Source organism: Notechis scutatus, chromosome 6 (assembly GCF_049901735.1).
Source record: "Notechis scutatus isolate UNSWTSFEM ecotype Mainland chromosome 6, rNotScu1.2, whole genome shotgun sequence".
Taxonomy (NCBI): domain Eukaryota; kingdom Metazoa; phylum Chordata; class Lepidosauria; order Squamata; family Elapidae; genus Notechis; species Notechis scutatus.
Genome location: NC_142014.1, coordinates 60,870,561 through 60,884,143, shown reverse-complemented (window position 1 = coordinate 60,884,143; position 13,583 = coordinate 60,870,561). Strand labels below are relative to the sequence as shown.

The 13,583-nt window shown below is 36.1% G+C and overlaps 1 protein-coding gene across 1 annotated transcript in view; it reads left to right on the top strand.

Moving 5' to 3' along the window:
• Positions 1 to 13,583, top strand: part of TRIM24 (tripartite motif containing 24) — a 67,686-nt gene that overhangs the window by 14,605 nt on the left and 39,498 nt on the right. The window contains exon 2 of the mRNA XM_087968486.1: positions 9,914 to 10,032. Coding sequence (XP_087824612.1) covers positions 9,914 to 10,032 — 119 coding nt within the window. The remainder of the gene's footprint in view (positions 1 to 9,913; positions 10,033 to 13,583) is intronic.

Below are 13,583 nucleotides of genomic sequence, written 5' to 3'. Positions count from 1 at the left end.
ATAAGGAACTTATATTTTAAGGAAGTAAAGCTCTGCTTCTCTTGCAACTAAGGATGGGAATGGAAAATTACTGTTGGTGTAAGATAACAGAATAAGCAAGAAAAACATATCCTCTTTTGTGTTCCTGCCGTAACACAGGATATTGCATTTATCTGTCCTAAGATGCGTGTATAATCAGTTGACCGTAATTTGTGAAAGTGTTAAAGGTAAACGCCCAGACCTATGATGAGGTCATTCTGGGTATAAAAAAACCACACCAGATGCAGCTGGGTGTTCAGAATTTGTCATGCTAATGCTCTGAACGTGTTGCGCAATAAACCTTCGATATATGATTTGCTGCTACAATACAAATTACAATAATATGCCAGTAATTATCTCAAAGTATCTTGGAATATAATTATGGAAGGGTTAATAGCACCTATAATTAGAAGTATCTTGTTTGGTAACTTAAATTTGTGAATACTGAGGTAGATCAATAACAGCCCAGAAGTCTACAGATAAATCAGAAAAGAAATCAAAATAGTATTTCTGGGCAAAGTTGTAAAATGCATATTTCCAAATGGTTCGAAGGGTCAGATTTTGACAAATCTATCGTAGAAGATAGGCTTCTACTGAGCAGCAACAAAATAATTTGACCAAGCAGATATTATCCCAATTTTAGTTGTTGCCATCGTAGCAGTGTATGTCTTATTTTGGCCATTTATTATTTAAACATTTGTTCTTTTGAAACATAAACACATTTTTCAGGGATTTTTTTAACTCTACAAACTATAACGTGGTACCCCATACTTTCTTGTAATGAAGAATTCATTTTTTTAAAAGAAACATAATTACAGTATAAATAATTAAGGTATTCATGGAACTATGGTAAAAGCACTGGCTAAAGGACAGGGAACCCCACCAGGGGACATAAATAGATATTCCAGCTAGAGTCCATTCAGGGGAGAAAATATTTGAGATCAAGCTTTTAGGCCTATATCTTCCATTTCCAAAGGGAAGGCAAACAGTTTGGTGAGATTCTTTTAATATACTGTAGGTGATCAACCATAAGATATCTGTTTGGCTTACCTATGAATGTCTCTAGTTGCTTGTGCCTGAAATTAATTTCACCATTCATACATCTGAGAAGGAGAAAGACATAGAGGTGGCAGCAGACCTGCACAAAACTGCTGTGTCTCTTTAAGAAATGGTGTAACCCTATTCTAACACTGACAGGAAATGGAAAAACAGACCATGCCAAACCAATTTTATTTGATAAAGTGACTAAATTAGTAGACCAGCAAAATGCTATGGACATAGTATACTTAGACTTCAGCAAGGCATTCAACAAAGTAGACCACAACCTACTTCTTGGTAAGCTAGTAAAATATGAGACAGACAGCATCACCACAAGATGGAGTTGTAACTAGCTAACAAACCATCCTCTATCGTTTTGTCTATCGTTTCATTGAAGGTGTACCATGCTAAGCACTGAATGGTTGGCAAAACAGCATCTACTACAGCTTTTGCAGTCTAACTTGCTGCAGCTGGAGCAATGCATGACAGGGGCGTTCAATCCATGAATGTTTTATTTCGATGTTGAACCAGCAAGGGTAGTACACACCTATGATGTCATTCTTAAGTTTTGGAAAGTTTTGTCTTTAAAGTCATGTTTTGAAACCCATACTTGACAAAGCCTATTTGCAGTTGTCAACCAACATGAGTGGCTTATGGGGCCAATTTCCAGAAGAGTCAGATTTGTGGGAAGTTCTCCTGTCCATATTGTCTGTGTGATCCTATATCCATATATTTGATCAGTAGAGAGATCCATTATAACACTGTCGCTCAGTGAAATGAGAGGTTCACCAATTGAAACGCTAATGAATGAAGGATCAATATCAAGTTCAGTTGCAGTATCTAGCCCATTTGTTAGACAAGGTCTTACCATCCAATTTTGTGATTAAATGTCATAGAGGTAACTCATTCTCCTATACACTGCTTCGAGAGTCTAGGAATGGGTTAAGCTCCTCCTTCTGACATCATAGAGCTGAGTCTGCCAAAAAGCCAGCCTCTGGCTGGCCCGCCCATCTTCTGGCTCAGCTTCTTGTCTGAGAGCATAGTCTCTGGAAGAAGTGCTTTTAAACAGCTAAAGGAAAAGTTTGAACTCAAAGAGACAGCAGTAAATTTAAAATCCAGCTCCTGGGGATCCGGTAGAGCTCTGTCTCCAGGAGAGCGGGGATCCACTCTCTTGCAGTGCCGAGGATTCGGCCCTGCTCCTCAAGGACTTCGGACCCAGGGAACGTTCGGAGGAACCTCCCACTCGCAGCCCCACTGATCGCAACCTCGTTGTTGCTGCCGCCAGCCAAACCGCTTTACAGTTGACTCTCTACAGCAATCGAATTAAGCCAGAACAGCTGAGGAGCTTTGTTCCTGCTGCTTCTCAACTGTTCCGGCTTAATTCGATTGCTTGGGTCCTAGTAAGAGCCTAAGGAGTGAAGATGGTGGCTAGGCCGTCCCAGGGCCACCCCACATGGTAGGGGCCATTTTAGAATTTCCGGGCGGCCATATAATAATATAATATAATATAATAATATAATATAATAATATAATATAATATAATATAATATAATATAATATAATATAATATAATATAATATAATATAATATAATATAATATAATATAATATAATATAATATAATATAATATAATATAATTAATATAATATAATATAATATAATATAATATAATAAATATAATATAATATAATATAATATAATATAATATAATTAATATAATATAATATAATATAATATAATATAATATAATATAATATAATATATTATAATATAATAATATAATATAATATAATATAATATAATATAATATAATATAATAATATAATATAATATAATATAATAATATAATATAATATAATATAATATAATATAATTAATATAATATAATATAATATAATATAATATAATATAATATAATTAATATAATAATATAATATAATAATATAATATAATAATATAATATAATATAATATAATATAATATAATATAATATAATATAATATAATATAATAATATAATATAATATAATATAATATAATTAATAATATAATATAATATAATATAATATAATTAATATAATATAATATAATATAATATAATATAATAATATAATATTATAATATAATAATATAATATATAATATAATATATAATATAATATAATAATATAATATATAATATAATATATAATATAATATAATAATATAATAATATAATTATATAATTATAATATAATATAATAAATATTATATTATAATTAATATAATATAATAATATAATATAATTAATATAATAATTAATATAATATAATATAATATAATATAATATAATATAATATAATATAATATAATATAATATAATATAATATAATTAATATAATGTTTGCCTTCTGGGTGGAATATATTGTTTTTATTATGTCCTCAAATTTGTTTCCTAGTTTCATATTTTGAATTTGTTGTATCATGAATTTCCAATTTAAATTATCAAATGCCTTCTGGGTGTCCAAAAAAACAAGGGCCACTTGTTTCTTTCTATGCTGCTAGAGAGCCCAGCCCCTCCCTTGTTTCGTCCGGACTATGGTAAGATATGTTATTGTTCAAGATTCTGTTTGGCTTTCAGAGACACTCAAGTCTGTCAAGTACCTTCGCCAAAGCTGGGGACACTCCCACAGGCTGCTCCTTTTATACAAGACAGACTCAGCTTGATGATGTCATCAAGAGGAGTCTAACTCATCCTGGGCGCTCTAGCAGCATAGATAGAAAGGGTGTTCTCAGGTAAATTTATCAACACCCATTCTTTTCTTTCTAGTTTTTTTTCTCCACTACTGTAGTCTTTTTTGTAATCTGCTATTGCATTATAGTCTCCTATGATGCATATATTTCTTTGTTCTGATTCAATAATTTTGTTACGTAGTTTTTTTATAAAACTCGTTGATTCTCCTCCATGCTGCATCGAGAGCCCAGGATGAGTTGACTCCTTCCTATAATGTCATTTAGCTGAGTCTGTACTAAGATATAAAAGCCAGCCCCCGGGAGAGATCCCAGCTTTTTACTCAGCTCCTTTCAGTCAGTAGCTGTGTCTCTGAAAGCGTTCTGTTAGATAGCAATCACCAGCGATCTTCAGTACTTTTTTCCTCACTTCAAGCAGCTCCCAGGGATCTGGGCAGCTGTTCTTCCAGGAGAGCAGGGCTCTCTCTCCTGCAACGTTGGAAGCAGCATTGCCAGAGCGCTGTGCAGGCAGGTTGGGCAGCGTCTGCAGACCTCCCCCATGCCTGAGGTTTGAGCGGTCGTAAAAAACGATCAGCAAACTGATAACGTCAGCCAGCTGTTCGTGTGGCCAGAGGCTGCCTTTTTCCTTTGCTGACTTGGGGCTCTTTATAGCCTAAGGAGCGATTCTTCGATCTTGGAGCTTAACATATATGGCTATTCCGCTGAAGCTGTATATAACTGTCCTAATTTAGGGCATTCTAAATACTTTTAAAGTGATTTTGGATATGTGTCTCTTGCAAACATACATGTCTACTTTTTGTTTGATTAGGTTTGCTATGTTCTTTTTCTCTTCGTTGCCGACACCCATTCTCTTAACAATAGGCCATATTTGAGAATGTCTCGCAGTGTTGGGAGTTCAGACGGCAATGAATCTCTACCAGTTTCATTAGATTGCCCATGTGAGTGAATGTTCCCAGTCTTGTCCTTTTTTTAAGAGTCATTACAGATCAGTTATCACACTCACAGAAAACTAGGCCAGCAGTACTAACACACTCAGACAAAATTACAGTTAACAAAAAGAGAAAGACAGCTGAACCTGTGAAATTAAACAATATATTAAAAAGTTATGATATTTATGCAGTTGCTTACCAAGCTCATCTAAATTATATTAGTAACCAAAATATCTTTACAATCCCCAAAGCATGTCACAACTTTTGAGAACCTCTAATGTTTGGAAATTGAAAGTTGAAAATTTTGACATGTCCTGTGTGAGCTCTTGTCTCTGTGCAAACATAATCTCCAAGAATTGATCATATTAGGGTCAACATGACTAAAGTTACATAACCCAGCAATAGACTAGGAGAGGAGTGCTCTTTCATTTTGTTTGCTTGCCTGCCAGCAGACCGGGCTGCTGAATAGAAATAGCACTTAGACTTAGGTACTACTTCACAATGCTTTACAGCCCTCTCCAAGCGGTTTACAGAATCAGCATGTTATCCCCAACAATCTGGCTCCTCATTTTACCAACCTTGGCAGGATGGAAGGCTGAGTCAAACTTGAGCCAGTGAGAATAGAACTGCCAAACTGCTGGCAGTCAGCAGAAAGCCTGCAATACTGCATTCCTACAACACAGGTCATTCAGTGACTACCAATCTTGATGACAAGGTGCTGCTCCCAGATATGGAGGATGTCTCCCTTTACATGTTAATGTATGGGAACAATAATAGGAAAAGAGAACTGGCTTGATTTTTTATTAGTGGGCTTTCTAGTTCCATTTGAGTTCATTAGAAACTCATGTTGTTTCTTAGAAATAGGGAATTAAGTGTTTGACCTTTATAGTAGTAGATAGACTAGGTCATTCAGTAGATTTTAGTCTTTCTCCTTCAGCTTATTCTTGGTTTCAGATCAGTTCAGTATCTAGGTAATTGTCAAAGTATACTTTTACAAGCTGAGCACCACTCTGTTTGAAAAAGCATTGTATCTCAGAGTACTTTATCAGAGTAATAACCAGTGTCAGATGAAGTTAGTTAAATGCTTTCAGATGTCCGAACATTTGTATATTTTATAAAATCATGAATAATTCTCTGTATAACGTAATAAAGCAAGTTTCCTTTACTTATAAAACTGCATCTTTTTCACTAATGTTCTTTATGCAATATTTTGTACCCTTACAATGCTGTAAATTCATATACATTTATGTTAGGAATGTAAGTCACCTAACAGTTGGGTTGGAAAATATATAAACCAGGATAGACATTTTAATACTGTCTCTTTAAGGGAATGCTAAAATTGTAATTGGGTGTGGTTCCTCAAACAGCTATAAGATGGAGCCAGAAACCTGGGTTGTTCTGTCCTGTTCTGGAGAGTGTTGCCATTCCTGCATTTCCCTATTGACTGTTGCTGATCATAGTTATTCTTGGATTTGATGTGAGTCTTTTACTGAACTGTTTTTGATACTGGACTTTGTTATTTGGATTATCCCTGGACTGAAAACTGACTGCTTTAACCGTGAATGACTTGGACTGTGTTTGGACTTTGCTTAACCGTTTACTGGAAGTAAAACCTACATTTACTGGAAGTAAAACCTACATTTTACACAGCACACAGTGTAGCTGTGTGCTATTTGTATGTTATTCTTCACCACTCTCACTACATCTCCCTGTGTGTGCTCGTTCTCCTAATGGGGAATTACCTCAACACTGGTTATGGGCCCAGGTCATACCAGGCTCAGATAACTGAGAGTTGGTGTGAATGCACAGTACTGTATACAGACAGCTGCTTACTGTTTAAGTGTGGGTTACTGTCCTGGTAAAGATAGCACAAGACCTGTCAACAAGTCTATCACTGATAACCCGCTTGGATGGAACAAACTATGTTTCCTGGTCTGTGAAGTGCAGTTTACTTCTGCGTAGAGAAGGATTATGGAATGCAGTTCAAAATCCACTGGATGTAAATTCTTGGGATCCAGAAAATGAGGACGATGCCAAGAAGCTAGCTGACTTTAAACAAAACAACGAACGAGCTCTTTGTATAATTGGACTAACACTGAGTGACCAGCAGCCAGTCCATACTCGTGGAGAAGAGTCTGCTGCTAGGTGTAGGTGCACACATACATCTTACAGGTAAACTGTTTAGAGCACGTCTTCTTTAAGGTGGAGATACGTTAGCTCATTTGAACTTTATGAAAAGAACTTTTCAAGAGCTACATGAAAAGGAACTGATTTTTTCAGAGCTGCATCAGGTTTACATCATTCTTTCCTCATTGGATGAAAGTTATGGTGATTACGTATCTTCACTGGAAGTCCTGACCAGAAATGAACTGACATTGGCTGACATAACCGGAAGATTGTTAGAAGAGGCAAGAAGACGGCTGGATAGAGATCAACTGAGAATAAACTGGAACAGGAATCCAGCAATGATGTTATTATTGACACCAAAGTAGTCCAAAAAGATGAAATAAGTAAAACACAAATAGCCATTAAAGAGGAAAAACAGGAGGAAGTAGGAGAACAGGCACAGGAGGAGGTAGAAGAACAGGAGAAGGTGGAACAGGTGAGTCCACCAGTAAGCCCTGTATTACCTAGATGTTCAACCCTAGTAACACGACCACCTGATAGGTATCAGGCTAGTGTTGTATGCCAAGTAAATACAGTTCCTAGTAATTAAAATGAACTGAAACTGTATCCTGCAAGGGATCAGGCTGCTTGGCAGGAAGCAGTGGATAAGGAACTGAAATCCTTACAAAAACTGGAGGTATATGAAAATGTTAGGTTACCACAAAGTGAACACGCCATAGGGCGTAAATGGATTTATAAACTTAAAATTAGTGTAGATGGGACTGTTACCCATAAAGCCAGGTTAGTAGCACAAGGGTTCAATCAGACAGCAAACGCCTACGATGAGGTGTTTGCGCCTAGTCTGAAGGCTACTACATTAAGAGCAGCATTAGTGTGGGCAGCTAAGGAGGAATACATTGTAAATCATTTAGATGTAGAGACGGCATATCTGCATGCACCGTTGCAACACACTATATATTTGAAGAAACCTTTAGGTATCAAAAATGATAATATAACTGATTGCTGGAGATTGAAAAAGAGTCTTTATGGCTTGAAGCAATCAGGATATGAGTGGAACCAATATATAGTTAAAGAATTAACTAAGATAGGTTTTGTAGCTGGCATGGCTGATCCATGTTTGTTTTAAAAGGAAAGTGATGGTGTAGTGTCATTGTTGCTATTGTTTACTGATGACATAGCATTAATCACCAAAACTGAACATGAAGCTACTAAAATAATATCACTGTTAGAGAAGAAATTTAAGATAAAACAGTTAGGAGAAATAAAACAATATCTTGGTTTAAAGATAGATAGAACTAGGGGAGGTTACAAAATCTCCCAGGCAGATAAAATTAACCAATTACTAAAAAGTTTTAAACTGGAACTTTGTAAACTGGCTAAAACACCGATGAGCCAGGAGTTTAGCCATAGTGATGTTCAAAGTCCTGTTTTTGATAAGAACATTTATCAGTCCTTGATTGGTAGTTTATCTTATCTCAGTAATTGGTCAAGGCCAGATATAGCATACAGTGTTAACCAATTAGCAAGATTTAATACTGAGCCGACTGAAAAGCACTGGCAATCTGCTAAGCGTGTGTTAAGATATCTGAAACAAACAATGCATTATGCATTGTATTTGGAGCCTAAAGATGAACTAAGTCTAACTGCATATGCTGATGCAAGTTTTGCTACAGACGTAAATACACGTAAATCTACATCGGGTACTGTAGTATTATTGGGAAAGGTGTTGATTGGATGGAGGTCTATTCAACAGAAACATTTAAGTTTGTCAGCAATGGAGGCTGAATTCTCATGTTTGTCTTTATTATGTACAGATTTAATTTGTTATAAGCAACTATTAATTGATATGGGAATTGACTGTTAGTCACCTAACAGTTTGGTTGGAAAATATATAAACCAGGATAGACATTTTAATACTGTCTCTTTAAGGGAATGCTAAAATGGTAATTGGGTGTAGTTCATCAAACGGCCATAAGATGGAGCCAGAAACCTGGGTGGTTCTTCTCCTGTTGCTGAGAGTGTTGCTGTTCCTTATTGACTGTTGCTGATCATCATTAGTCTTGGATTTGATGTAAGTCTGTAGCTGAACTGTTTTTGATACTGGACTTTGTTGTTTAGATTATCCCTGGACTGAAAACTGACTGCTTTAACTGTGAATGACTTGGACTGTGTTTGGACTTTGCTTAACTGTTTACTGGAAGTGAAACCTACATTTTACTATACAGTGTATCTGTGTGCTGTTTGTGTGTTATTCCTCACCACTCTCACTACGTCTCCCTGTGTGCATTCATTCTCCTAACGGGGAATTGCCTCAACAATTTATAATTTTATTATACTCAGGTATCTGAGTGTTATCATTTTTAAAGGTACTAATCATTTCATAAAAATGCATATGACCTGACTTGCAGGGGTGGGATCTGACAGGGTTAACTACCGGTTTGGTGATTTACAATGTGCTTCCCTGCTCGCATGTAAATCTTCGTCAGCTTGCTGCCTGGACAGCTGAGCAGCGCTGCATGCAGGGAAGCAGTGTTTGAAAAAGCACTTTTTTCTGCTTTTTCAACTGCATCTGTGCCTCGCATGGCAGGTGAAGTTGAAAAAGCAGGAAATAAAGATCAGGTAAGAGCCCAGGCGGGTGGGCCAAAACAGCAGCAGACATAGAACCGGTTTTATGTCTGCTGCTCTTCAGAGCTACTGGTTCTACAGAGCCGGACAGAACCGGTAGAATCCCACCCCTGCTAATTTGCATATAATATGATGTGAGATGCATATAATATGACCTGAGTCCAAATTATAAATACATTCCACATGGCTTAATATATGATCATCTAAGTTCCTTGAACACAAAAAATAAGGCTATGCTTTTGGTTTAAGGAATTTTTCAATGTAAAATAAAGTTTTATTACAATGATGTGAGACTTAGAGAAGAAGCAATGAGATCAGCTGAGGAGAATGCATCATTTGCTAAGCAATGGGACACTGTTGAATAGAATAAAAAAAGTCCTGAAAAAATGAGCGAATAATGTCTAATTTGTAAATTTATAATTTACCTCATTCTTTTTTTCCCTACTAGTTGGTGTTGTTCGCTGTCCAATTTGTGGCCAGGAATGTGCAGAAAGACACATTATTGACAACATCTTTGTGAAGGATACTACTGAGGTTCCCAGTAGTACAGTGGAGAAGTCAAATCAGGTGTGTGTGTGTAGGTGTTTTGGGGATTCCTAAAACTGTCAAATATGATAATCCATTGACAAATACAAACTAATGCTTGGTGAAAATTCTTTTAGTCATATATTATTTTATAGTTGTCTAGGAAGTGAGAACAGGTTGCTAAGACTTTTAAAACTTAGAAATTACTATGTTATAAAATTTGCACTTTACAAAGAAACAAAAATAAAACAGAAGAAAGCAAATATAATATGTAAATACTGACTTGACTAGGTTTACAAAACCGATTGAAGTATTTTTCAATTTGATAAACTACTTCAGTTGCATGTTTTATGTATAAAGACAGGACAGAAAAAGCAAAACTGGACAGGTGAGAGCACTCCTTTCTTTAGCATTTCATCCTCAGAAAATAAAAGTTGAGATACTGATGTGTATGTTTTACTGACTGAAATGTTGCCAGATGAAAAATAGATCAGGTTTTAATAAAAAATCAGTTTCTTTGATTTTTTTATATTGGTGATTTGCCTCCTAAAAAAAAAAAAAAAAACGTGAAACTTGGTTGCAGAGGTCAAGGGTCACAGCATTTATCTAAGAAATAGGAGAAGCAACTACTGTAGTATCCATAAGAAATTGAAAATATGTCAGATGATATTTCAAGTAGGTTATCTGCAGAAATAGTCTTTTTTAGAAATAATACAAAATGATAACAATTTGATCATTAGTATCCTTTTGAAATAGAATGTCCCTTTTTAGTTGAATGAAAAGGCTGGTGTTCAGGGGTGGGATGCTACTGGTTCTGCCCGGCTCTACAGAACCGCACCTCCCAGCTGATTTTGGGCCCATTTGAGGCTGTTTTTGCCCTCCAGGAGGCTCGAGGAAAGCCTCTGCAGCCTTGGGAGGCCGAAAAACAGGCTCGGGAAATATCAGAAGTGCCCGTTTTCAGCTTCCAGAGGACCTCTGGAGCCCAGGGGTTCTGGGGGGTCCTGGAGGGTTGAGGGAAGTCTCAGGAGGCTGAAAACGGACCTGTTCCGGTATTTCCTGTTTTTCAGCCTCCTGAGGCTGCAGAGGCTTCCGTCGAGCCTCCGGGAGGGCAAAAACGGCCACAAACAGGCCAAAAATCAGCTGGGAGATGCACGCATGCGCAGTGCAGGTAAGTTTGGCTGGGGCTCGTGTGCCCGCATATAGAGCGGTACATGCCACTTGTGGCACATGTGCCATAGGTTCGCCATCACAGGTTTATATGCTATAAAATATTTAGAATGTTTCATATATTTTAGTACTTAGAGTAAGCTGAATCATTGATAAAAGTGACTTTTACAGTAAACAGTAAAAGTAGTAAATTTCTCAATAGCAAAACCTTGGTGTTAATATAGAATGAACTTTACCAGTTGTTTTTATCTGCTTACAGTGCTTATTCACCATTGGAAATTCTGGTTGTAAAATATGCCACCTACACACAAAGACGCACATAGAGTCGTATAACCTTATTCTCCATTGTGGTGGAGATAGCATTCAGGATTGGGTAATCAGTCACTTCTTGCTGATTGGACTGAGTCTGTCAAGTCTTTGAAGACACTCTCCCTGTTGCTAGGGACCTCCCAGAAATTGACTCAGCTCTCTGGACGACATTTTAATTTCTTCTCCTAAAAACCAAATTTAAATCATTTTAATTAGAAAATTAGAGAGAAAAAATCACCAATCCTGAAAACAGGTCACTGTAATCTGTTGCAATGCTTCATGGTCATGAGTGTGATTTATGATGTTTCTTACCAGTTTCCAGCAAAAAATGCTCATTCAGAAGAATAGGTTTGCATTTAAGGCCACAGCATTTGTTTAGCAAGTGCTGCAAAAGAAATGTCAAATTATACTTGGAAATAGAATTCTATCTCATGAACTTGCAGTTAATCTTCCAAGAATAGAATACTTCTATGTCAAGTACTTCTATGTCAAGTCTTGCAGTTCAATAAATGTGCAAATAGAGGCAGTTTTAAACTGAAAAAGAAGTAAGGCATACATGTAATGAATAAATAGCAGTAGCACTTAGACTTATATATGGCTCCATAATGCTTTACAGCACTCTCTGGGCAGTTTATAAATGTAAAAATATTGTCCTCAACAAATTAAACAATGTTAAAAAGTTATGCTATTTATGTAGCTACTTACCAAGCACATCTAAATTATATTAAACTAACAAAAATATTTTTACAATCCCCGAGGCATGTCACAACTTTTGAGCACCCCTAATGTTTAGAAATTGAAAGTTGAAAAAAGTTGACACATGCCCAACAATCTAGGTCCTCATTTTACCAACCTCTGAAGGATGGAAGGCTCAGTCAACCTTGAGCGGGTCATGCTGAACTGGCTGTGAGTGTCACTCTGAGATTCAGCTGCCAAGATTGTTATAACGAATGCAAAGGGGGTGGAGGAGTTGAAAAGTTCAAGGTTATTTCGTTGCATTAAAAAATTCCAACTGCAGTTAATTGGTTCTCGTGATAAATGAAGTGTAAGAAGTGGGAGGAGAGAAGGTGGATTTTGTGAAACACGCTGAAAATGATTTTCAGTTTGGAAATTGAATAGAAGTACCAGAGCTGTTCCAAATAAATCAGTTGGAGATTATACTTGTCTCGGAGTGATTGATTACCATGGACAATTTTGGATGCCTAACAGTGAGCAGAGTTAGCCTGTAATATTGCATTCTAAACACTGTGCCACCAGGGCTCCTAAATTTGGGAGTCAGCAATCACTTTAGAACAACCTGCAAAAAGCCATGAGCAGGTGTTAATTATTAACTAATTAGTTAACTAGTTAATTAGTTATTGTTAGTTATTAACTAGTGCTCCACTGATATCTAGTTTGGGATGACTTTGTTGGCTCATATCTTGCTTTTTTGCTGATTAGAGGGTTTTCAAGGTCCTGCATTTTCTGATTCTGTGGATCATCGGGTAATTAAAAAATATATATGTAATTTTGTTTTTAATGAACTATCAGCATGGCAGCTAGATCCAAATGGGTCATAGCTAGCTTAATTCTAACTGCGTCACTATTTGCTGTGCTGGGAAAAATGGCAGAGGAGGATTCTGTTACTAAAAGATCCTAGTTAAATTATAAGTCTTGAAGCTGATCCAACAATATCTGGCTGAGCTAAAGAGTGATTTAAAACAGATGCAAGAAAAATTGGCTAGATACGAAGATTAATTACAAAACCATAAGACCATAACTCAAACCACTCATAATATTTTGCATAAATCAATTACTTAAGAGTCCAAACATGGAAGAAAAAGCTATGTGTGATTGGTATTGAAAACCTCCCAAATTAATCAAATCTGAGTGAATTTATGGAGGATGTTTTCAGAAACTCCTTTCTTTCCAGTGAAGATGGAACATGTGTTTAAAATTTACTTCATGACATGGAAGACTGAAACTAATTCCAGTACCATTATTGTGTAGATCTTTCATGTTACCAGAAGAGATGAGATTTTATATATACAAATAATCTTCCATTTATTACCATAATGGAGCCTGCCATTATGGTTGTAAGTCATAAGAATAGTAAAGTGGGTCACTTATGTAACTGA